The sequence below is a fragment of the Cupressus sempervirens genome, chromosome 4, assembly GCF_028749045.1.
Source record: "Cupressus sempervirens isolate cs-2001-9-10 chromosome 4, ASM2874904v1, whole genome shotgun sequence".
Classification (NCBI taxonomy): Eukaryota; Viridiplantae; Streptophyta; class Pinopsida; order Cupressales; family Cupressaceae; genus Cupressus; species Cupressus sempervirens.
In genome coordinates this window covers 792,719,496-792,744,095 of record NC_143121.1, presented here as the reverse complement: position 1 = coordinate 792,744,095, position 24,600 = coordinate 792,719,496, and the positions used below count along the sequence as shown (strand labels likewise).

General features: G+C 32.4%; 1 protein-coding gene across 1 annotated transcript; it reads right to left on the bottom strand.

Annotated features, from left to right (window-relative positions):
* Nucleotides 1–967: 967 nt before the first annotated feature.
* On the bottom strand, nucleotides 968–6,904 carry LOC149563780 (uncharacterized). Its single transcript, XM_089828245.1, has 3 exons — nucleotides 6,242–6,904; nucleotides 5,724–5,805; nucleotides 968–1,080 (listed from the first exon to the last, which is right to left on the bottom strand). Exons 1-3 carry the CDS (start codon nucleotides 6,902–6,904, stop codon nucleotides 968–970), a joined length of 858 nt encoding a protein of 285 aa, XP_089684371.1.
* Between the last annotated feature and the right edge of the window lie 17,696 nt (nucleotides 6,905–24,600).

The following is a 24,600-nucleotide window of genomic DNA, read 5'->3' as shown; positions in this document are numbered from 1 at the left end:
AATTAAAAATAGAAGTCGAGTGAAAATTAAATAAAGTAATTTAATAATTCACTTAACATGCATGAAAATATAAAAGAAAGATTAATAAAAGTTAATTTTAGAGTTAACTTTGGTGGGCAAGGAGTCCTCTCAGGTGATTGGACAATTAGTGCCCCGATTTGAGGAAAGAACTCCTTATTATCACTTGAGGGTTCATTTTTGAAAACATGAATTTTTGGGACACGAATTTGAAGGAGGAATTTTGGAGACAAATTTTAGAGACAAATTTTGGGAATGAATTTTGGAGACAAATTTTGGGAGACAAATTTTGGATGCAAAATTTGGAAGCGGATTTCAGACGGAAAATTTTGGGAAAACTGTTAGAGAGAAGTTCTTGGATAGAAGTGAATTCTCTCATAATTCCTTTAGGCATCGTGATTTAGCATTAGAACTAGGTAGGTTCTTGAGTTTTACGCATCTAGTTAAAATTATGTTATTTAGATAATCATGTCTTCTTCGTGATTGTTGAGATCGAATTCTCTAGATTTTGTTGTATGATTCTTTCATTCTCTTGTCTGAATTTTATGATATTTGTATTGTATCTCATCTCTAATATGTACACTAATATTGAAAGAAAATGAAAATTTTAGTTAAATCAGGTTTTGGGTTGAATTAAAATGGTACTGAGAAATTTAATCTAGGTAGGGTTTGAAGTTGGAAAAAAAGAAAATTCTAAGTTAGAAAATTCAAATGGTTAATAATACTTTCCCTGTTAGATTATATTTGTAAATGTTTATAAAAGAATATGATAATAATAAAATTTATATATTTAAGAAAGGGAGTTTTTTTAAATTATAATTTATATATTTATATATAATTTTATAAAAAAACTAATTTATTAAGAAATGAATTTTATTAAAAAGAAAATTTTTAAAAAAATATAATATACTAAATTTTATTGGGGAGGGATTATCCCATCCCCCTTACCTTAGTATTGTCGACCAGACTGCCACACAGTAGGCTCTACTGCCATGCTGGCAGGGGTACTATCGCGACAGTCCCTACTGTTACAACAACAGGCACTATCAACGGTAGGTACGCCTGCATATAGGAATCACATGTAATTTTTTATTTTTTTTAAGTTTTCTTTTTAATATAATTTTTATTATTTTATAATAGTTAAATTATATTGTTAATTAATATTAGTTGTTTAATAGGTTACTTAGTATTATATGAAAGTTGTCATTTGGTATTGTTAAATTTAATTTGTATTTAAATTTAATTATTAATATGTTATAATTTATTTATCAAATCAATTAAGGATTATTAAATATTGATTATTAACGAGTTGTATTAATAATTATTAATTTTAATAATGAATTTTATTATTAGTAATTATTAATGTTAATGAATTATTAATGATTGATAATATAGTTAGTCTTGTATAATTATTAATTAATTCAGTTAAAATTAGTTTAATTTAATTTAATTAATGATTAATATTGTTAAAGAAGATACAAAGTTATTTCATTATCAATATTAATAAAATTGATTTTTTTTATAAGAGTAATTATGCGATATGTTCTAATACAAGAATGGGGTGAATAGTGAGGGTTAAAATATTATTATTATGTACTCAAAACTTATACTGAAACGATATTGAAAACCTTGTTGAAAACTATAACCTTATTGTTTAACTCCAAACTATGTGCTTTCAAATCAAACCAAACTATGAGATCATGATGTTTTCTATGCACTATCTATGCTTTGGGGGTTTTGGGGTTGATTTAGTGTTGACCAATTTAGGTTGTTACTAGACGCTCGGGGGTTGTGTGATTGTGATATTATGATGTTTTGGTCTCGATCTTTTTGAAACCCAACCATGGTAATGCAATGGCATGCTCTATGATGTGTGTGGATTATTGACTGTTATTATTGCTTTCCAATCTTCTTGTGTGAAGCTGAGGTGTATGTATATGAGATACCTAACTTAACCATTTTTGAGTCTCGATCAGTTATATTTGATTTGCTTTCTAGTCGCTTTGAGAGGACTGAGGTGTTTTGAGTATTTTTTCTTGATGATGTCATGTTGTGACATGTTTTGACTTGACCATTTTGGAGTTTTTGATCAGTATTGTGATTTATTTTGGGATATTTCCTGGTTGCTCATTGAGAACCATTGGATATTGTGACTTATCATTGATTCCTTCAGTTGCTGATAAAGAACTGTTGTGACCATTATGATTATCATTTGATGCTTTCCAATTTCTCATGGAGAACTGATGTGATTATTGCAACTTATCTTTTGATGCTTTCTAGTCGCTTGTATAGGATTGAGGTGACTTTGTGATTTGTGAATTCATGAGCCTAGGGTAGGTTATCTATGTGTATTTTCGGGAAGTGGCTTGCAATAGGGGATGGGAGACCCTAAGTGGCTCTGGGGATGACTCATTGTAAGTTGTTTTTAATAAGTGATAACATTACACTAAATACTGACTTAAATGAACCTAATAAGATTAATTGTATATTCTCACCCATGCCTCGAGTGCTAGTATAGACTAGGATGAGAGCTGAGAGAACGCTTGGTTATGACCTTGCTTTCCATAGTATGCCTCGTCAATACGAGAGGATACTAGTGGCCGCAAGATCACCGAGGACCCGAGATTCCTAAGGGATTGCTTAGGTAACTTCCAACATGATTCGTGTGATGATGCTTTCCTACTTGCATAGTAGGTTTCCTATGTGTCTTGTGTGCCTCTGGGTCTAGATGTCTATCTATGTTGGAACCTTTGAGTTAGTGTACTTTTAGGATTTCCTAGACTTAGAGAGTACTTGTGTTTTGTGTTTTGATATCTTATTTGAGACTTGAGACTATCTCCTCAGTGTGGTGGGAGTGGGCCATTTAGGTTCTATGCGGTCAGGTGGTAGTGTTTTTTACTCTTACCATTGAGATCCATCTGTAGTCACCATGGCTGGGGCTTCTTGGTATGCTTGTTTATCATGTTTAGATGATGTTGTTTACTTATGCTTTATTGTAGCATGTTAGATTTCTTTATGCATATGTTGTAGCATGTTTTAGGTGTGAAATCCCTATTATGATAGTACCGATGATCTCTTTGGTGGCTTGGGATGTTACGCATGAGAGATGGCTAGGGCCCACGATGGTCTAATGATGCTATTGACAGTTAGGAGGAACCACACACTTAGATTAGTTGTGTTTCATGATAGATGGATAGTTGTATTTCATGTTGGATGTTTATATCTTTTATGATGGATGGATGTATCATGTATGGTATATGGTTTCATTTATTTTACTGTACTTTGTATCATGGATTCTTGGAGGATGATGTATCTTTATATCTACTTATGTATATTCTTTTAAGCCTTTCATATCCTGTGACATGTACAGTGGATGAATGAGCATTTCAAATTAATTTGCCAAGAGACATTCGGAACAAATGTATATTATGGACATTGGACTTTTCTAATTATTCTTTCATGTGGATATGGTTGTTGATAGACTTAGAATTAATTAAATTTAAATGTGACTCAACATCTTGGGATCCTTAAGGAATATAACCTATTATGTATGTTTACAGTTGATTGTATGTCATTTCTTCCGCTACTATGTGAATGATTTATCTTTCTTACTTCAAAAAAAAAAATGTTTAGAAAACTTAGTAAAACTTTAGGTTAATTCTTTTGGATCCCTTGGTGGGGCGTTACACCTAGGGGCATACATGGGTCTCCCATACCAATTACACACACTAACTCATCATACAAATCAATTGTACACTTGATATGTCACCTACACAATAAGTTAAGTTCTTCCTAATAAATAATTCAACAAGCATTATCAAGTTGACATCAATGAGAACACAATAACTAATTCAATCATCACCAAACATGTTCTTCAATACACCATACAATCTCCTAATATCTCTTGAGGACATCTGCATCAATTAACATCAATAATGCCAACATAGGGTACAAGTAAAAGTCTTGTACAATTAATTTTCAATTATCATCTATTGAACCAACAAATACCTACCTTGCAAAGTTTAACATTTACTATCCAATGTGGCAATAATCTAGCAATCTCAAGCCTTGGGATTGAGTGATTTCCGTCTTTCAATAGAGTGATCTTGATCTACATGTGCCTACTTGTGTATCTTGTATACATCATGGACAAGTGGACCTACCATTTTTTTGTCCAAGTCACACATGTACTACATTTTATGATCAATATAATGGATTGTGCTAGTATACAATGGATTGTGCTAGTATACACATGATATATTTGAATATTACCCAGAAAAGTAAATTTATATTTTCTACCTATCTATTTAATATATAATTAAAAGTATTAGTTACAAAATAATATCATTTATTAATAAAACAAATTTATATTTTATAATTATAACATGAACTATGCTAGTTTGATAAATAACATTATATTTCAGTAATAAGGCAAGACCCTACAACACAATGGTAAATTGTGAGCCTCTTATTTGGTAAAAAAATTATATTTCAATATTTTTATGTTTATGAGATTTGTGGTGGAAGCAATTTATTTCTTCATCATTTATTAAAAAGACAAAATGGCTTGGCTAGGCAAATAATATTTCTCTTCTTCAATTTTTTTAATTTTTTTTAGCTTTCTAGCTTTAGTTTTTTTTCAAATATAAATATTCTAGTTTTTATGAATGAAAATTGATATACTTTTATAACATTAAAACTATTAAAAATTACATTAGAATCTAATGCTACATATAAACTTGAAGTTGGTATGTATTGTAGGTGATTAAACACTTGATCTCACTTCAAATATTTGTCAAACATTATTTGTTTTAAAAATATTTGAAATAAATTTATAAAACATTCATTTAAAAACATACAAATTACATATAAATAAAATGTTATTTATTGCATTTTGAGTTTTTAAATAGATAAATGAAAGAAAAAAAAAAGCTTATTAAAACACATTAAATAATTAATGAAATTACAATAAAACTAAATTAGATCTCATTATAATAATTACCATGGAACTAAATAAGATGTCATTATAATTATTATTATTATAAGATTAATACAACTGTAATGGACTTTTCCATATCAAACCTATAAGTCATAAAAAGACAAACAAACCTTAGAAAATTAGAAATATTTATTTATAAGCATAACTTACTTCTCTTTTATGAACAAAATTAACAATATGATAAAATATCCTTTACAAAATCTTAAGACCAAATCCAATATTTCTTACAAGATGTTCTATAGATCAAAATTCCTGGGTAACTGAACTAAGTTTGTTGGCAAAGGTAGAAGGAGAACATTTCTAGGAAGGATTTTGTTACAACAGCCTACTTAACTTGTATTATTAATCCCTCCAAATACAGTAAAATTGATTAGTAGAAATAAAAACCATCCACATCGAGATATGGTAATGCAATAAAATCTTCTGCTTCTAATGAAGGAGCTTCTCCCAGAAATAAGTAATGTTTTCAGCTGAATAATCTAATAGGAAAACAAAAAAGATAGGTATACTTAGCTGGTAAGTATACTTTCATTAATAAATATATGTTTTTAATAAATATTTTCACTATTTTCCTCGAATTAAATCTATAAAAAAATTTCACAATATAACAAAATGCTCAAAAACACCTTTAAAAAATCCACCCTTTAAGCCAACAATATAGCTAAATGCTGAAAAATCCTTTGAATAATCTACCTTTTAAACCAACAATAGAGAAAGATGCTGAAAACCCCTACAACTCCCAAAACTGTTGATTTTTGAACTGAGGCCGTCTTCTTCTTCAAAGAGATCTGCAGATTCAGTTAAAAGAAAGAATGAAATCCAAAACATTATCAACTTAAATTTTTGTTCTAACATACCAAGATATCTGCAAATGACAGAGATTAAAAATAATGTTCAAAAAAAATTGAATCCAATGAAGGATATTGAATCCAATATTGTTTTGAAGAACAGATTGAGGTTTTGTTAGAAATCTTTAAAACGATATTATGTGCTTTTAAATCAATGTTTTGGATTGCAATCTTCTATTCCTGAATGCAAAGACAAGTTTTTTTAAAAACATTCTTCGAAATACAAAATAAGATTTTTGAAAAACTTATATTTTTCTAAAGATAGTTAGAGAAGAAACAAAATAGTGATCCATTTGAATTCATGATTGTGTATGATTGGGAAGGAACTTACAAAGATTTGATCTTGGAAATGAAAAAGCTGAGAAGTACTACTTACCATATAAAAAGGATCTCTGAAGAGATCAAGACTAACAGATGAGCTGAAGGCTCTGAAAACATCATTTTTCTTGCTATCCAAATCAGGAATATAAGCAACAAACTCTCTTTTACTGCGAGGAACAAATTGGTTAACAGAGATTTTGTGTCCTTTGATGACGGATTCATGAAACATCTTTATACCCAATTGGGCATCCTCAGTTGACAAAAATCTAACATAACCATAACCTTTAGAAGCTCCATTTTCCAAGGTGGCCACTCTTGCTGATATCAATGCTCCACAAGTAGAAAATATGGAGTGAAGTTGTTCACTAGTGATTGAAGGATCCAAGTGATTTATGAACAAGTTTCTTTCAATTGCATTGGCCTTGAGCCCTTTGGGCTGAAGGGCAACTCTAAGAGCTTGCCCCCTCATAATGCAACCATCCAAGACTTGTAAAGCCAGGGCAGCATGCCATGCTTTTGCATAGTTCACATATCCATAGCTCAGGGATTTCACCGACATTTTGTCGCGAATGACGTGGCACGAAGTGATTGGCCCATATACTTGGAACCTTTTCAAGAGCTCCTCCTCTCTTACACTCTCCTCTAAATTCCCTACTATCAGAGATGTTGCTTTTGAGTCCACTTCAACAAGTTTTTCATGCTTCTCTGCTACTTCCATGACCAGCTAGATGCTTGTCAATTAGTGCAAGTAAGAAAGAAATCACGCAAAGAGTAAATCTCATGAGCTATGCATATAAATAATTTATTCTTGTAAAGAGGATATATGGAGATCTTGTTTATTAGCAAGTAAAGATCATTTGCTGATCTTGCTAAAATAAAATGGCCAAATCTCTATTGTCCTAGGCAACCATAGGAATGGATGAGATTGATTTTCTCTTCAGTAAATTTGGTGTGGCATTTTTTACACATGCGAATAGATTTGGATTGGCTGCTCTGCAAACAGTGCATGCGTCAGTTGCTAATTGGAGAGACTATGTTTAGTTGGAAATTACTCCTTTGGACAAGGGTGTGCAGATAGAGAACAGTTCTAACAAACAATATGTATGAGATTCAGAAGTTGGATGAGATATTTATGTGGGCTCTTAAGATAGCAAATGGTGGTTTAAGACTTTTTTCAATGTCTGACTATCTTAGAGTTTTGCAAGTTGATTATGTTTTACTTTAATGGAAGGGACCATGTTCCGTTGGAAATTATCCATTTGGACAAAGGGTGTGAAATGAAGAACGATCCTAATACATTAATTATTTAACATGTATTAGATTCAGAAATCAAATGAGACATTTAAGAAGGCTTTGAAGATGACAAATGCTAGTTTAAGGCTTGTTTGGATGACTATTTTTTAGAGTTTGTCGATTGATTATATTTTAAGTTTTGTTGGAAATTTACTAGTTTGAACCAAGGTTGTGCAAGTGAAGAGCAATGCTAACAAATGCTACATAATGACATGTATTAGATTCAAAAATACTATAAGTTGTTTAGGTGGATCTTGGAGATGACAAGTGGAGTTTTAAAGCTTGTTTTGATGACTATCTTAAAGTTTGTAAATTGATTATGTTCATTTTTTTCATGTTTAAATCTATAAAACCTATCTTTAAAAAGTACAAAATTATATAAAATCCAAGTCTAAATTTATACATATATAGCTAAGCTAGTAGAAAACAAAACATTGAAATTTATTTGTCTCAATGTTTTGGTATCTGGGTTTCAATAAAGAGTACAATTATGTCAATAAACATCTTTAAAGAATCTAATAAATCATGAAGGTCAACTTAGATGCTTCAACAACTTTTGATTGATCTAAATGACTTGTACCTATATATTAAGAACTAGATTTGAACATTTCAACCATGTTTCACACCAATTTCATGATGGTGTGGTTATGCTTCTATGCAACAACAATTTAACAAGACATATATAGAATAATCATTTTTTCAAATTACATTTCTTTCATATTCTTCGAAAATTTAGAGTTGGTAAATGTGCCCCTCAATTTGAGTGCATTGCCTTTAAGAGAGTGACCTAATGAATTCTCAACAAGTGCAAGTGAGATTATGTGAACTTTCAAAATTCTTAAGCTTTGTTGTTCATGTAATATACTCATTTTTTCTGGAGGTGTGATGATCTACGAAGGCTTTGAATTATTGAACAATATTATGACTTGACATCAACAATCTACATACATTGTTATATGCTGAAAAGAGAGGCATAATGTTGAAGAACAAACAAAAATTTTATCATATATTTAGAGGCACTCAAGTCAACATACAATACTAATCTTGTTGAAGATTCAATATTGATATTTTTCAACAAACAAAGTCCCCTTCATCAAAATATTTTACAAAAGTAACATTTCCTTATTTCTTTTGAGATTCCTCCTAGTGAGGATTCCTTTCTTTTTTCTCCTAATATGTATGATTTGAGAGTGTGCCCATTTTTATATCAAAATAATCAAAATGATATCAATACTTTTGGAGAGCATGCCCCTTGTTACATTGTATAGACTGATTAATTAAATTTAACTTGGTTAGACCACTCTAATGTTTAATTTTTTCTTTTTATTATTGTAAATGGAAGTGTTGTGATGTGCAAGTTTGATCTAATTCACCAAATTTACTCAATGTTCTTTTTCCTTTTTGTAAGTATATTTAGATATGCCACAAATTCTTAAAAGTAAGGGGAGAAAAGCTTCCAAAATAATCAATACAAGAGACTTTTTATATATACATATATATATTCTCTTAAGACCTAAGGTGTTGTTCATAACCCTACTATTTCCCTTAAGAATCCTTCCAATATTTCATCACTTTATTTTCCATAAAATGTAACTTGGAATCTACCTCAAATTCCCTTGGTGTCTTTAACACCATCCATCCAAGAAATCTTTCACATTTTTAGAGTCTTCATATGAGTATGGATATCATTATTGAGTCCAAATAATATGAATAAAAAAACTTTTATAACTTTTATAACATAATGATACTTTAGATATTCAAATTTATAAAATCATTATACCCAACAACAATGCCTAAAACCCTACTTAGGCAAGAGCCTACAACACAATAGTAAGTTTTGATCCTCTTATTGAAGAAGTGTTGGGTTTGAGTCTACTTGTGCTTAATAAATAATAATAATTAATCACAATACATAATAATTAATTTTTAAGCCCTAGTTACAAGTTTAGTGAAGTTAAATTGTAAAATCTATTTGCACCCTAGATTTATTTGTAATAAGGGTTCACAATTCTTTGTTTGTATGCAAAATATGATTGTTGTTGCAATTTTAGTGTGTATCTACTCAAATTGCAAATTTAGAATAAAAATTTCAGATTCAAAGAGTCATTTATGGTGTTCCTTAGCATTGCTTAATCATTGACTTTAGTTGGTGTTGATTATCAAATACTTGAGTGTTTCACTGGATAACATGATCAAATCATTTTAGCTTTTCCATTAAGTAGAAATGTTCTTGCATATGTGCATCACTATTGTGTTGTACACATCTTACATCTTACCTTGGATATTTCTCACCTAGGTCCTAATTACACTAGCTTACTTAGGAAATTGCATAGGAGTAGTTGGAAGATTTCCACTTTATGTGGATTATCATGCTATTATTTTATTATTTTGACTTACAATTCCATGAACTTTTCCACCTTAGGTGGGTGATCCACCTTTTGTGCTCTTATCACCCACTGCCTATGTTGCTCACACTTTTTGACACGTTGAAGGATGATCCACCTCTTATGTGATTCTACATTAGGTGAGTGATAAGTTGTCTCTTGATTATCATATAATAAGACAATGACACTTGTAATTGCCTTCTTCAATCCTTTATACTCACCTTTTCTATCTAAGGGTCTTCTATGTAATCTTCATCCAATTTATTCAATTCAATTCAACTTGAATCAATAATTACATCTATTGACTTGTATTGCACTCATAGTGAGAATACAACTCATTCTTATCATATTTATTCTCTCTTATATTATATGTTTTCTTTCTATTGCCTCAAAATCTTGGGTGGATACATTCATAGACAAATCTTAAATGGTATTAGACCTCATAGAGTGTCATTGGATAGTTATTTGAGATAATTTTAGTGCACATTTTAGTGGATTTTGAGGGGTCCTCTTTGTGGCTTTCTATTGTAGGATGAAATTGGAGCTTGTTGATGTAAATTAAAGGTAAGCATCACATTAAGGAGGTATAAAAAAATCCAAAAGCAACTTTTTTTTTGAATCTAAATCAGATATTGGAGGCCAAATGTACAACCATTCAAAGTTTGGAGGTGTAGTGGAAAAGTCTTTTTTTTTTCTAAAGGGTAGGATTTGTGCTCTAATGTAGGTAATTTTTTTCATCTCTGTGTTCATTTTTGTAGAAATATGCATAATTTCATTGTTGTACCTTCCAAGGTCTTGTTTGAGATCACATAGACTTCTTTTAAGGTGTAATTTTTTATATAAAGTGTGTAATTGTTCTATAATTAATAGTGGTACTATTAATTTATGGTGATAGTGACTAGAAATTATACTATTTAAGTTTGGCTTACTTTTTAAATTATAATGTGTAAACCATAGGTCAGTCATTTTCATAGTGATTTGAGTCTCTTATAGCCTAATTATGGTATTTGGAGTTGTTGAAATGAAAAGTCAAAGAAAGAAGAAAAGAAAAGAAAAGGAAAAAATGGCTTTTACTTTATTATTTAATAAAGGATTTTAGAAATTATAAATGTTTTTTGAAAGTTTTTTTATAAATTTTTAAAAATAAATTTTTAATGAATATGCAATTTGAGAAAAAAAGAATTGTCTACCCATCATACCTATTGCAATGATCCATCTACCCATAGAAAACCAGGAAGGCCAACTTATCCTACATTTTCTTTGCATATCGATCTAATTAGAGGGTGCCATCAACTATCATCTGCCATACATTCTTGGTGGCATCATTTTTAATTTCTAATTTTGTATCATAGCTATATCATGGTGTATTCTCTTGAATGATCTATGTTGTGCATGCTTTAATATGAAGTGTCATCCTTCTTTACACTTTTTCATTGATGACATATTTGTTGTAATCATATTATACTAAGTAGATTAAAAGTTATCTAGTTAGTTTTGGTGCATGGCTCCATGGTAGACTTAGAATGTACAAATATTCCATTGGAGATGCATGGCTCCATAACATACATAATGATGCAAGAGCATCCTTGGGTCATTGGAAATCTTGTATTACCCAAAAATATTTCCTTTTGATTTATCTATATACTATTTATTTGGACAATTTTCCTATTGTTTTAGTTTGTGATCAATCTTGTCGGCTTGTTTTCTTATGTGATCCTTATGGTTTGGTCTAAGCATTATGGAGATCTTATGTCTAACTTTTCATCTTGTTTCTAGATGAATTTATGATGCAGTGCAAGGCAGGAGAGTCCTCAAAGGAGATGTCCTAGCCCCAGAAAACAACCACATAGTGGAATATAAAAAATAACATAGAGATTTAGATCCATACAATGCCAATTCTCATAATAAAATTTTCATCCAACATGCCCAGATATAAGGCCTTCCAAGTTATGACCAAATACATAAGAAAATACACCAACCACTCTCCAAGATCTCGCAAGATCCAAACCCTAGCTAGTCCAACCACACTCTAGTAGAGAACTCCAAGAAGAATCTAAACTTGTGCTCATAAGCCACCAAGAAACCTCCTTGTTTCCTAAGTTGCAACTACTAGCTTTGCTCAAAGTTTGCTCCTCAACTACTCCATGTTGAACTAAATAATGACTCTAGATTCCACAAGACCCTCTAATTATACTAAACCAATACACAAGTTGGCCTAGCATAATAGACATTAAATAAACACTCACATTAAATACACCCTCAAGCCATCAGTTGGCTTGGCTAAAAACATTAAATACATAATATAAATTAAATACTTAGGACAAGCCCCAAGTTTACAATGCATAACTAACTCATAAGACCACATAAGAATATGCACACTTAGACATAAGTCCACGTGCCAACCAACTATCCAAATCCAAGAGTGCACATGCTAACTCCCATGTATCAAAGCTCACAAACACAATCCCCAAAGTTCACCAGTAAATAGGAACACATTACCAACAACCACTAAAATGGCTCTAACTCCAAGACAATGACTCCAAACTCTATGCACACTTAGGAAAATGTTGCCCAATATGTCTCAAACACATCCCCACTTGTGCAAACCATAAGGTCCACAAAAACCAAGCTCAATGCTCCTATATTAGACTCCCCAAGTATATAGAAAAGTGTGTCCCACACTTTGATGCCCAAAGAAAGTTTTGCAATCATCTTCATCTTTACTAAAGGATTCTACTCCATCATAGACAATAGAACAAATACACAAATCACCCACATTTGAATCATTATGTCAAACATCAGAATTGCCTAAATCTCAACCACCTAATTAGCATGCTCACTCCCAAGAATAAATTCAACATAATGCTTCACCATAAATCCTTGTAACAGGTCATAGCTAGCAATAGAAATATCCTCAAACATGCACTCTATGTCAGCAACATGTAAATCCTTAGCCATGTCAACCATCGAGAAATTAGGAACATACAAATCCACAATATCGTGTAGATCCCCAACCACATCAACAAAATCAAACTCCACATTCATAGAAACATGATTATCCATGACCAGTGCTCTACAATTTCCATGTCAGATCCAACCAATTGATCATGAAAACCAATCTCCATCCCAGCATCAATAGGGATGGGAATATCCTCAACAACAACCACAAGTTTTTTTGTAAGTTTCACATCAGACTCCTCAAACTGTCAAAAAAACCAACTTCCACCTCAACCTTTTCATTATTTTTCTCTCTTGAAGAATTCTTTCAACTAGCTAGACAACTCTCTTCTAGATTGGTAGACAATAGCTCCATAAATCTCTGTGAAACTCAACAATCTCTTCCATAACTCGAACGATCAAATGGAGAAGTCATCTCTAAAATCTTCTTCTCTACCACATCACAAATATTTGCAATCATCCCAAGGTCCAAATTTCTTGGATTCATCTTTCAAGATCTTCAAAAACCCTCTGCAAAAATCCACACCCCTAACAATCACTAACCATATCAAACTTTCAATCAACAAGATTAAATTTCTATCTTATCAACCATCAATCCATCCACAAGTCCTCTACAATTGTAAGTTGAAACCACAATCTTCCACCTTACAAAAAAGATATCTAGGACTTTAGAAGGAACAATCCACCACAAGATCGATCTGATCTAATCATGATCAGATAATCTTCACCCCAGGTCCTAGTGTAAACTGCTTCAACTTTGGTGATCTATCGTTAGGGTCAGGAAAACTAGCTTTGATACCACTTGATGTAGTGTGAGGAAAGAGAGTCCCTAAAGGAGGTATCCTATCCCTTAGAAAATAATGACATAGTGGAATATAAATAATAACACATATATTTAGATCAACAAAATGTCAGTTCTCATAATAAAATTTTCATCCAACATGCCAATCTGTAAGCCCTTGTGAGTTACGGCCAAATATATAAGAAAATACACCAACTACTCTACAAGATCTCACAAGATCCAAATCCTAGCTAGTCTAGATCCACACTCTGGTAGAGAACTCTAAGAAGAATCTAAACTTTGTCTCACAAGCTACCAAGCAAACTCCTTGTTTCCTAAGTCGTAGTTACTAGCTCTGCTCAAACTTTTCTCCTTGGCTATTCCATGTTGAACTAAATAATGACTCTAGATTTCACAAGACCCTCTACTTATACTAAATAAAGCCATAATTTGGCCTAGCATAATAGACATTAAATAAACAATCGCATTAAATACACTCTCAATCACAAGTCGGCTTGGCTATAAACATTAAATACATAACATAAATTAAATACTTAGGACATGCCCCAAGTTTACAATGCATAAATAACTCAGAGACCACACAAGAATATGTGCACTTAGACATAGGTCCATGTGCCAAACAACTATCCAAATCCAAGAGTGCACATGCCAACTCCCACAAATCAAATCTCACAAACACAATCTCCAAAGTTTGCCAATAAATAGGAACACGTTACTAGTAACCACTAAAATGGCTCCAACTCCAAGGTGGTGACTCCAAACTCTATGTGTACTTAAAAAAAGGTTGCCCAATATGCCTCAAACACATTCCCAATTGTGTAAACCATAATTTCTACAAAAATCCAAGCTCAATGCTCTTACATCAATTTATCTAAAGATTGATCCATCCCTAGACTAGTTTTCTTGTTCTAATAGTTAGGGTGGTGAGTTGTCACTTATGATGGAGATTAACAAGATGAGATGATAATTGACACATTTTTCTATGTTGTGGCATATTTGATTGACGTTCTTGTATGTTTGCATGAAATGATGTACCCATTTGGAATTGTTCTTATGATTTGGGTCTTGACTTATTTGTTTGTGATATATTTCCTTTGTCTTGGGAATTAATGATCAAATAAGTAGATTTGTGGCTAATGATATTTCATATATATAGGGTGGTGGTTCTTATTTAGATAGTGCAAGGAAGTACATATTACTAGATGATTAGGATGTCATAATATGTTTGGATAAGCAAATGGGATAACTAGAGTTTGTAGTTTTATAATTTTGAGGAATGGTTAGTTGTGAACTTGTAGTAGTTGTATATTAACAATGGTGATGTAACATCTACATTTTCAATCCAACTTGATAATAATCCAATGATGTTTCTTCCAAATTATATTCCTTTCTTATTATTATTTTTGGTTATTTTTTATGTTGTATATTCTTACTGCAAGGTTAGAAATTTTTTTGGGGGTTTCTTTCTCCTTAACTACTTCAATTGGTATTAGAACCAAGTTGCACATTAAATTAAAACAAGCACTTGGGATCTAGTATCTTGAATTGTATGTCATGTTATTGTAGAGTGGAATAAGTTAAGGTTCTGATATACATCAACCATAGGCTAGTACAAGGTGACAAGAGCTAAATCAATTGTTGGAAGATTAGAGATCACATTTTTTAGCTTCATTATGGGGTGGCAGAAGATCAAAGTTGACCTCTCAATGAAGAGGTTGGATATGAAGGATTGGTTAGTTGGTTAAGTTTCTAGTTTTTTTTGTGGTCGAATAGACCTAGTTTCTTAAGGAAGATTATTGGTCTTGATATATTTTCAGATTGGATAAGGGAAACCAAGAATCATAATCAAATTATTGAACCTAAGGAATTGAAGATTGGCATCTTGGTAAACATGTCACCTAAAAGAATGAATCATAGAATACTATACAAGATGGTGGAGGACTTCAGAAATGAGATAAGGAAAAAAGATCCTAAATGCTCTAGTTGGGACTAGGAGAAACCTTAAGACTGAGGATGAATTCGACAAAGCTATTGAATATCTTGAGATAACCAAAATTGATATTCCTGTCAAAGAGGGAAAACTATTAAGGGATATGACGCAAATGGGTAAGAATCATAGTCTTGATGCTACATTTTTTTGGTTCTTTGTATCTAGAGGAATTGATGGATTGGATTAATGAACAAGAATCATAGTCTTGATGCTACATTTTTTTGGTTCTTTGCATCTAGAGGAATTGATATATTGGATTAATGAACTAGAGGATTAATTTTATCTTGCAGATGTTAAATATTTATAGAGGATTAGGTTAGTATAGACTAAGTTGAAATGTTGTGCTTCTTTATGGTGGAAAGAATTCCAAAAAGATAGGGAAGATAATGGTGAATCTAAGAGCAATAGATGAGGGGTTGTGGTTTCTAGACTTGAGGCTAAGTGATTATTCAAGGAATATGAACATGATTTATTTAAGAGATTATAGAGTGTGATACAAAAAAATATGATATTTAAAGAGTATACGAAGGAATTATACAATCTGTGGAAATCAAGTTCAAGCACCAAGAGTCATCTAAGGACAAGGTGTGTAGATATTTTAATGTTCTAAGACTTAAGATTCAAGATAAGTTTAATATGTTAAGGATTGGTACAATTGAAGATGTTTATCAATATGCCTTGAAGGTAGAAGATAGCTTTAAGAGAAGACAAGTTACCCCTAGGGTTAGGGATAAACTAGTTGTTGATAAAGAATAAGCTTTTGATTGAAGAAGGACCTAATCAAAAGATTCATAGAAAGAGAAAAAGAAATGGAAAATTTAAAGGTATTTGTTTAAAATGTGGGAATGTTCGACATGTATCTTTCCAATGTTCAGGTTTGAGCAAGGAAAATAGAATCTACTAACATGTAAGGAACAAGAAAAGAAGGATGAACATTTTGAAAGAGAAGTTTCATCAAAGATGGGTGAACCTATGATGTTCAAAAGAGTTATGTTAAGTTAGAACAAACCAGAGCCAATGCAGAGAAGATAGTTGTTCCAAACTATTCTCAAGTCCGGTGGAAAATATTACAAATTGATAATGGATGGTGGAAGTTAAAATAACCTTGTATATGTGAAAATGGTATAAAATTTAGGATTGAGAAGACTTAGACATCCTTATCCTAGAAGAATAAAGGATATGATGAAGGATTTTAGAAATGAGATAAGGACTAAGATCCATAATGATTTCATTGGGACTAGGAGAAACACTGAGATTGAAGATAAATTTTTAAAAAATTAAATAACTTGAGACATCCAAAATTGATATTCATGCCAAAGATGAAAGATTTTGAGGGATATGGAAAAAATGGGTAAGAGTCGTAGACTTGATGTTACATACTTTATGGTTCTTTACATCTAGAGGAATTGATGGATTGGATTAATTAACTAGAGGATTACTTTAAGCTTGAAGATGTTGAATATTTATAGAGGGGAAGGTTAATATAGACTAATTTGAAAGGTCATGTTGTCTTATAGTGGAAATAATTGTAGAAATATAAGGAAGATCATGGTAAACCTAAGATTGGTAGATGAATGGTTGTGGTTTCTAGACTTAAGTTTGAGTTCATATCATAGGATTATTAGCTAGAATTGTTTAAAAAATTGCATGATCTAAAAAATATCTAATAGTTAAAGAGTATAAAAAGGAATTCTATAAGATGAGAATTAGATTTGGGCACTAGCAATCATCCAAGGAAAAGGTGGATATGTACATGTTAATGGTTTGAGACTTAACATTTAAGATAAGTTGAGCATGTTGAGGTCTAGTGTGATTGAGGATTCTTATTAGTATTCCTTGAAGGTAGAAGATAAGTTAGCCCTGGGGTTAGGAATAAAATGCTTGTAGATATAGGAAAGGATAAACTTGTAATTGAAGAAGAACCTAACCAAATGATTGATGGAAGGAGAAGAAGCAATGAAGAATTCAAAGGTACTCAAGTTTCAAATATAGGAATGTTGGACATAGATATTTCTAATGTTTGATTGGTTCCAACAAGGATAAATAGAATGTAGTGGCACATGAGGAACAAGAGAAGGGGGATGAACAGTTTATTGAAAGAGAATTTCCACTCGAGATGGGAAAAAATATGATACATTTAGAAGAGTTATGTTAAGAATGAAGAAATGAGAGGCTATATAGAAAAGGAAGTTGTTCTGAACTATTTGTAAGTTCAGTAGAAAATGTTACAAAGAAATATTGGATGGTGGAAGTACATATAAAATTGAATCTAAGGAAATAGTATATAATTTGGATTAAGAAAACTTAAATGTCCTTTTCCTTATAGGATAAGTTGGTTTCAAGATAATCATTTAGAGGAATTAAAATAACAATGTTGGATTAATTTCAAAAAAGAACCTTACCGAGATGAAATATTATATGGTGTTGTTAACATGAGTATTCCAACATTTTGTTGGCTATAAATTTGCAATATGATACATTGGTGTTATTCATGGTTGTAGAAGAAATATTTTTTCTATCATCAAAGATGGAAGATTTAATTTACTTTACCTCATTTGAAGGAGGAAAGAAAGAAAGTTTAGAAACCGAGTATAATGAGAACTTACACCTTAGGTAATTAGATTATCTTGGATCACAAGGTGATGGATTTGTAATAGATGGATGAGAGGGTTTTTCAGTTGTACATTTGTTTATAGATTTGATGGATAAATGTGAACTAGGTGAGTGCACCAAGATGGTGTACAAAAAGGGGGGTATAAGTGGACACCTTTTTTCTGAAATCAGGTAAAAACTTGGACGAGACATTTGAGGGTCATCCACTAAAAATGAAAAGATCTATAAAACATATAAATTGTAGTACTCTAAATCTACTTTCTAAACTACTAGATTTTTTATGAAATGGATAAGATTAGGTGGGTCACACCCTATGCACACAAAATATAGATCCCTATTTATTAGGAAACATAACATAGTTGTTTTCATGTGCAGCACAAAAGACCAAGTTATATTTAGTATCTTGCATATCCCTTTGGTAGGATGATAGTTAAGAGTCATATCTAGAAGTTGTGTATTTTTTTTGTAATTTTATGTTGAGTATTTTTTAAATTATGAATTATTGAACTGACTACATCCTAAAATTTTGGTACCTATTCGTGTGCTAAGCATAACTTGCATCAAAATAATCAAAAATGAAAACTTTTTTTAAAAAGAGTATAGAATCAATTGTAGAATAGTAATATATAATTTATTTTGAATTTGGTTAAGTATATAAAAAATTATTTTAAAAATGGTAGGCATATGTTTGTCATTGGTAAAAGTAATTAAACTTACAATGTTAAAGTTGTCCGAAAAAAGAAAAATTTATATGGTTAGAAAGCTAAGAAGGCGTGTAAGATTATAGTGGTAATTTTAGAGATACCCACTTTACCATTAGAGAACCTGATGAAGGAAAAGATGAGAATTTGTCTTAAAAGATGAAAAAATGTCTAAAGGAAAAATAATTGAGGAAAAATAGTCTCCCAAGCCTTTGAGTCATTTTCCTAGGCTATCATGAAGCCATAACCTGATTGGGCTATGAAAATAAAAAATACACCCGATTGGGTTTTGTATTACTACTTCACAAGGTTAGATTGAGGAAGGGAGAGAGAGAGAGAGAGAGAGAGAGAGAGAGAGAGAGAGAGAGATCAAGTTATGTATTCTACTAAAAAAATGTTTATCATACCCTTGTCTCCATCCCATCCTCTCTCTACATCACTCCCTCTCTCTCTTTTTCTCTCTTTATCCTACCTCGTCTCTCTTTCTCCTATCCCATTCTCTCTCTCTCTCTCTCTTTATGTTGTATCCCCCAATCTCTCACTTTATCCTCTCTCTCTCCTATCCCCCCTCCCTCTTTCTCCTATCTCCTTCTCTCTCACTCTTTCTATCTTTTCCCCAACCTCACTCTCCCCCTCCCTCTTTCTCCTTCTCTCTCTCTCTCTCTCTCTCTCTCTCTCTCTCTCTCTCTCTCTCTCTCTCTCTCTCTCTCTCTCCCCCCCCCCCCCCCCCTCCCTCTTATCCCCTTCTCTCTCTCACTCTTTCTGTCATATCCTCTAATTCTTCTATCCATCCCATCCTCTCTCTCTCCCTCTCTCTCATTCCCCTTCTCTCTCTCACTCTTTCTATCATATCCTCTAATTCTTCTATCCATCCCATCCCTTCTCTCTCTCATTGTCTTCTCTCTCTCTCACTCTTTCTATCATTTTCTCTAATTCTTCTATCCATCCCATCCTCTCTCTCTCTCTCATTCTCTCTTTATCCTATCTTCCCTCTCTCTCTCTATCCCATCCTCTCTCTTTCATTCTCTTTGTCCTATCCCCCTCTCTTTCTTCTATCTACTTCTCTCCCTCTCTCTCATTCTCTCTCACTCTTTCTATCATATCCCCTAATTTCTCTCTCTCTCTCTCTCTCTCTCTCTCTCTCTCTCTCTCTCTCTCTCTCACACACACCACCACACACACACACACACACACACACACACACACACATTCTCTCTTTTTCCTATCCCCCCCTCTCTTTATGTTATCCCCTTCTCTCTCTCTCTCTCTCTCTCTCTCTCTCTCTCTCTCTCTCTCTCTCTCTCTCTCTCTCTCTCTCTCCACACACACACACACACATGTACACACTCTCATATCCCTCTCTCTCTCTCTCTCTCACACACATCCCCTTCTCTCTCACTCTTTCTCTCATATCCTCTAATTCTTCTACACATCCCATCCTCTCTCTCTCATTCTCTCTTTGTCCTATCCCCCCCCTCTCTCTCTCCATCCATCCTCTCTCTCTCTCTCTCTCTCTCTCTCTCTCTCTCTCTCTCTCTCTCTCTCTCTCTCTCTCTCTCTCTCTCATTTTCTTTTTCCTATCCCCCCCTCTCTTTCTACTATCCCCTTCTCTCTCTCTCTCTCTCTCTCTCTCTCTCTCTCTCTCTCCTCTCTCTCTCTCTCTCTCCTCTCTCTCTCTCTCTCTCTCTCTCTCCCATCCTCTCTCTTTGTCCTATCCCCCCTCTCTTTTTGTTATCCCCTTCTCTCACTCTCTCTAATTCTCTCCATCTCTCTCACTCTTTCTATAATATCCCCTAATCTCTCTCTCTCATATCCCCATCTCTCTCTTTCTCCTATCCCCCTAATCTCTCTCTCTCCATCCCTCCTATCCCGTAATCTCTCTCCTATCTATCTCTCTCCATCCCTCCTATCCCATAATCTCTATCTCTCTCATATCCCCTCTCTCTCTTTCTCATATCCTCTTCTCTCTCTCTCTCACCCCCATTCACTCTCCATCTCTCTTATTCACTCTCCCTCTTTGTATCCCCTTCTATCTCTTTATCTACCTTTGTGGAGTAGTAAACTAGAACCCAATCAGGTTATTGAAGACTGTAAATATAAAGCAACATGTCCAATGGTTATCATGTTGTTTTTGTGTGGTTTGGACCAGATTCTACTATTGTTTACATGTATTTGTATACCAGGTACGCAAGTTTAAGTTTTTTGGTGCTTGGAAATACTAAATTTGATATTTTTTCATGTGCCAACATCTTATTTTATGTTAGTAACTTATGATTGAGCATAAAATAATTCATATTAGTATCTTATTGTTTATTTGATTTGTGTTATTATTTGTAGGTAATTTGCATCTACAATCATGGGAAAGAACAAGAGAGAATGATTGAAAAACAAGGGGCAACAAAGGCAAAAACAAGGGAGCGTATGAGGAGATTACATGAAGGTACATCATCAAATGCCTCCAATGTAAGTGATGAAAATCTACCTATTGATATTGATGTCAAAAATGCACCTAATTTGACAAACAAAAATGTTCAACATACCCCAATTGAAATGATTATGACAAATACACTTACGTCACTTGATGCCCCTAATATGACATCTTAACTTGAAATGATGAATGCACACCATGTAAGTAATGAATATATAGAGCATGTGTGTACATCAACATCTCCCTAGAATAGTTTGTAGAAAACCAAAGTTTCTAATTGACATTGATGAAAATATTTTGAAGCCAATGCATGATAAAATGTCAAAAATAAATTTTACGAGAATTGTTCAAAGATTTGGAATAATTATTTTGAAAATTTAAATCAAAGTGGGAAGATGCCAAGTTGTTGTTGAAATGGTTAAAAATCTGAAATTTAGAGAGACAATGAGGATTTTGGGGTTAAGAACATCTAAAAAATAATAGTGAAAGAACATTATTAGAAATCTCTTTGATGCATACAAATCCATTGGTTCAAAAGCACTGTACTAAAGATGTTAATACAACTCGATGGGTCCTCACATCAACCATAATGGAAAAGGAAATGGCAAAAAATTGTATGGTAAGAAAAAAAAGTAAATCATTAAGGATAAGTAGAACAATGTTAGTCAAAGCCTTAGTGAGGTGGGAGAAAATTGAGAATTATAATGAGACTTCTTTTTGGTCATTCCAAAGTAGACTCCCACATAAGGATAAAGTTATTGTTGATGCACTAAGAACATAATAGAAAACTTGTGGCATGACAACACAAGGGCTTCACCAAACCAAAAAGATGTTGTCAAAAGATGAATTGGAAAAACAAACCGTGAGCCACATGCAAAATATTTTTTGGATATGACTCAAACACAATTTTATGAAAAGTTTCTTCAAATATTTCCTCAAATTAAAATTAGTCAATGGTTTTTTGAGATGACAAAACCATTCTAGGTTAAGATAAATCATATACGCACTACATGTTGTAGGGTTCATGTTGAGTTTTCTATGCATTATGATGTTTATCGTTATATATGTTGTACTTTGCATACTAATGAAATATTGTAGGAATGTGATCTATAATGACCTCCTAAGTCACTGAGAGAATGTATTGCAAGTGTACTATGCAAATGAGATGATGAGTTCATTTATTATAAGATCATGTGTTTTGAAAGGTTTTTTCGGTCAATGTGGCAGTTTGCAAAAGTTTCATAGATGCCTACATCTAGATAGCATGCATGAAATTGGTAAGACACTAGTTTCTCTTGGAAAGTACAAATCAGTTATATATGGTGTTAAAGATGGAAAAGAATTAAAGAGGTTTAAATTAGTGAAAAGTGATATATGTGTAGCTAATTTTATGAAATTATTTCAAGAGAATAATTTTTGACTACATAGGTCATACACATAGAGCTAGATGGTTAGATGAGCAATTCAAGTTGTGTAAGGACACTTTTCCCTTGGTTAAAATTGTGTTAGTTGTTGACTTTGCTAAAAACTATACACTAAAACCTCAAAATGAAGTGTAACCAATGTGTTACAACTCTATACAAGTGTCAATTTTTGTACACATATTCATGCACATGATAGCACAGAGGATGAAAGAAAAATATTAAGAGAGTATCACTTCTATATCAAAAATGATTGAACTCATTCATTAGAGTTTGTGCAAGGGTGTTTTAAAGTTTTCTATAAAAAATTGAGGGAAAGAGATGAAAGATACAATCAACACATTATATGACAGACAATTGTACCACACAATCTAAGAATACAAGGATGTTCTATTGGTTGAGTAGGATGCATGTGACAAGTGGAGTGCAACACTTTTTAAAATTTCATTGAGGTAGGACATGGAAAGGGAGAGCCTGATGGTGCTAAAGCATGTGTGAAAAGAGCCCTTAGTAGAGAGAAATTAAAGTACGAAGGTGGCACAATATTAGAAAATGCTAAAACAATTGTCCAATGATGCAATTCTTTGATGAGACTAGGTAATACAGGTAATTCTATGGTTTCTAGATATTTTTGGTTGATACATGAACCTAACATTAAAAATTTGAAGATTGTTGCACACTTACAAGATCAAGTGAGATGCATTCATTTCAAAATTCAAATGCAACATCACTAGCTATTCATAGTAGAAAGCTTGCATGCTTTTGCTCTTCGTGTATGCATCATTTATGGGATGATTGTGAATCAAAAGAGTGGATTGACCAATGGTCTTGTAGACCTTTGCATCTAATTGATTCATATCAACTTCCTACAACACTACAACTTAACTAGGTTGAAGCATCAATACATTTTGAGCATGTATCTGACCTAGTTGAACTAGGTACTAAGTTATCAATTTAACACTTGGTTATAATAGATTACTTTCAATTTTTCTGTTAACTTATCCTTCTCTATAATGTAGGTCATGTATATGTAGTTATTGCATGTGAGAATAATGATGAACGAATAGATTACTTTCTATGTTGGTGTATTGAGCCCAAAAAGAAATTGATAGTTGTAGTCATTGATGGTGAGGATATTGAGTACCCAATAGGATCCGTCGTTGTGATAGGTGCATGGCTTAGAAGGTAGTATATTTTTGTCCCCTACCATGAATATCTATTTAAGCTAATTTTTTCATGTATTAATGTATTGAAATTCTAACTTTAAATTGTCTTTACAATATAATGTAGGTACCCTATCAAGAAATATACCATGTGGTTATTTGACGATTTTGAGACACACAGACATATTCTCCATTACTCTAACCTTATTGTTGTAACAAATATTTAGTTGATACCATATCATGGTAGGCCTCTTAACAAGAAGTTGTGGAAAGTATGTGAATCTAACCATGAGGCAATACTTAATACAATAAGGGTTAGAGTTGATCAAGAAGGTTCCCTTGATTGATTGTGTGATATATAGTAGAATCATTCTACATATGGTAGAATAATTTTGTATATATGTTGTGCAAAATGTTGCAACTTTGAAATAATGTGCATATGTAGATGCCAAATTTTGTATATAAAAAAGAGAAGACATGTAACATGTGCATATTTGTATGCCATATTTTGTATAAAAATATGATAAGAGATGTCACATGTGCATATTTAGATGCCAAATTTTGTATATAAAAAAGAGAAGACATGTAACATGTGCATATTTGTATGTCATATTTTGTATAAAAATCTGATAAGAGATGTGACATGTGCATATTTAGATGC

Bases quoted from the DNA above. Each gene is read 5' to 3' on its own strand.
- LOC149563780 (XM_089828245.1), bottom strand. From the start codon at position 6,904: ATGGAAGTAGCAGAGAAGCATGAAAAACTTGTTGAAGTGGACTCAAAA. The intron at 5,806-6,241 runs GTAAGTAGTACT...CTGAATCTGCAG, and splicing joins TCAGAGATCCTTTTTATATG to ATCTCTTTGAAGAAGAAGAC. The intron at 1,081-5,723 runs GTTGGTTTAAAA...TCCTATATGCAG, and splicing joins TTTCAGCATCTTTCTCTATT to GCGTACCTACCGTTGATAGT.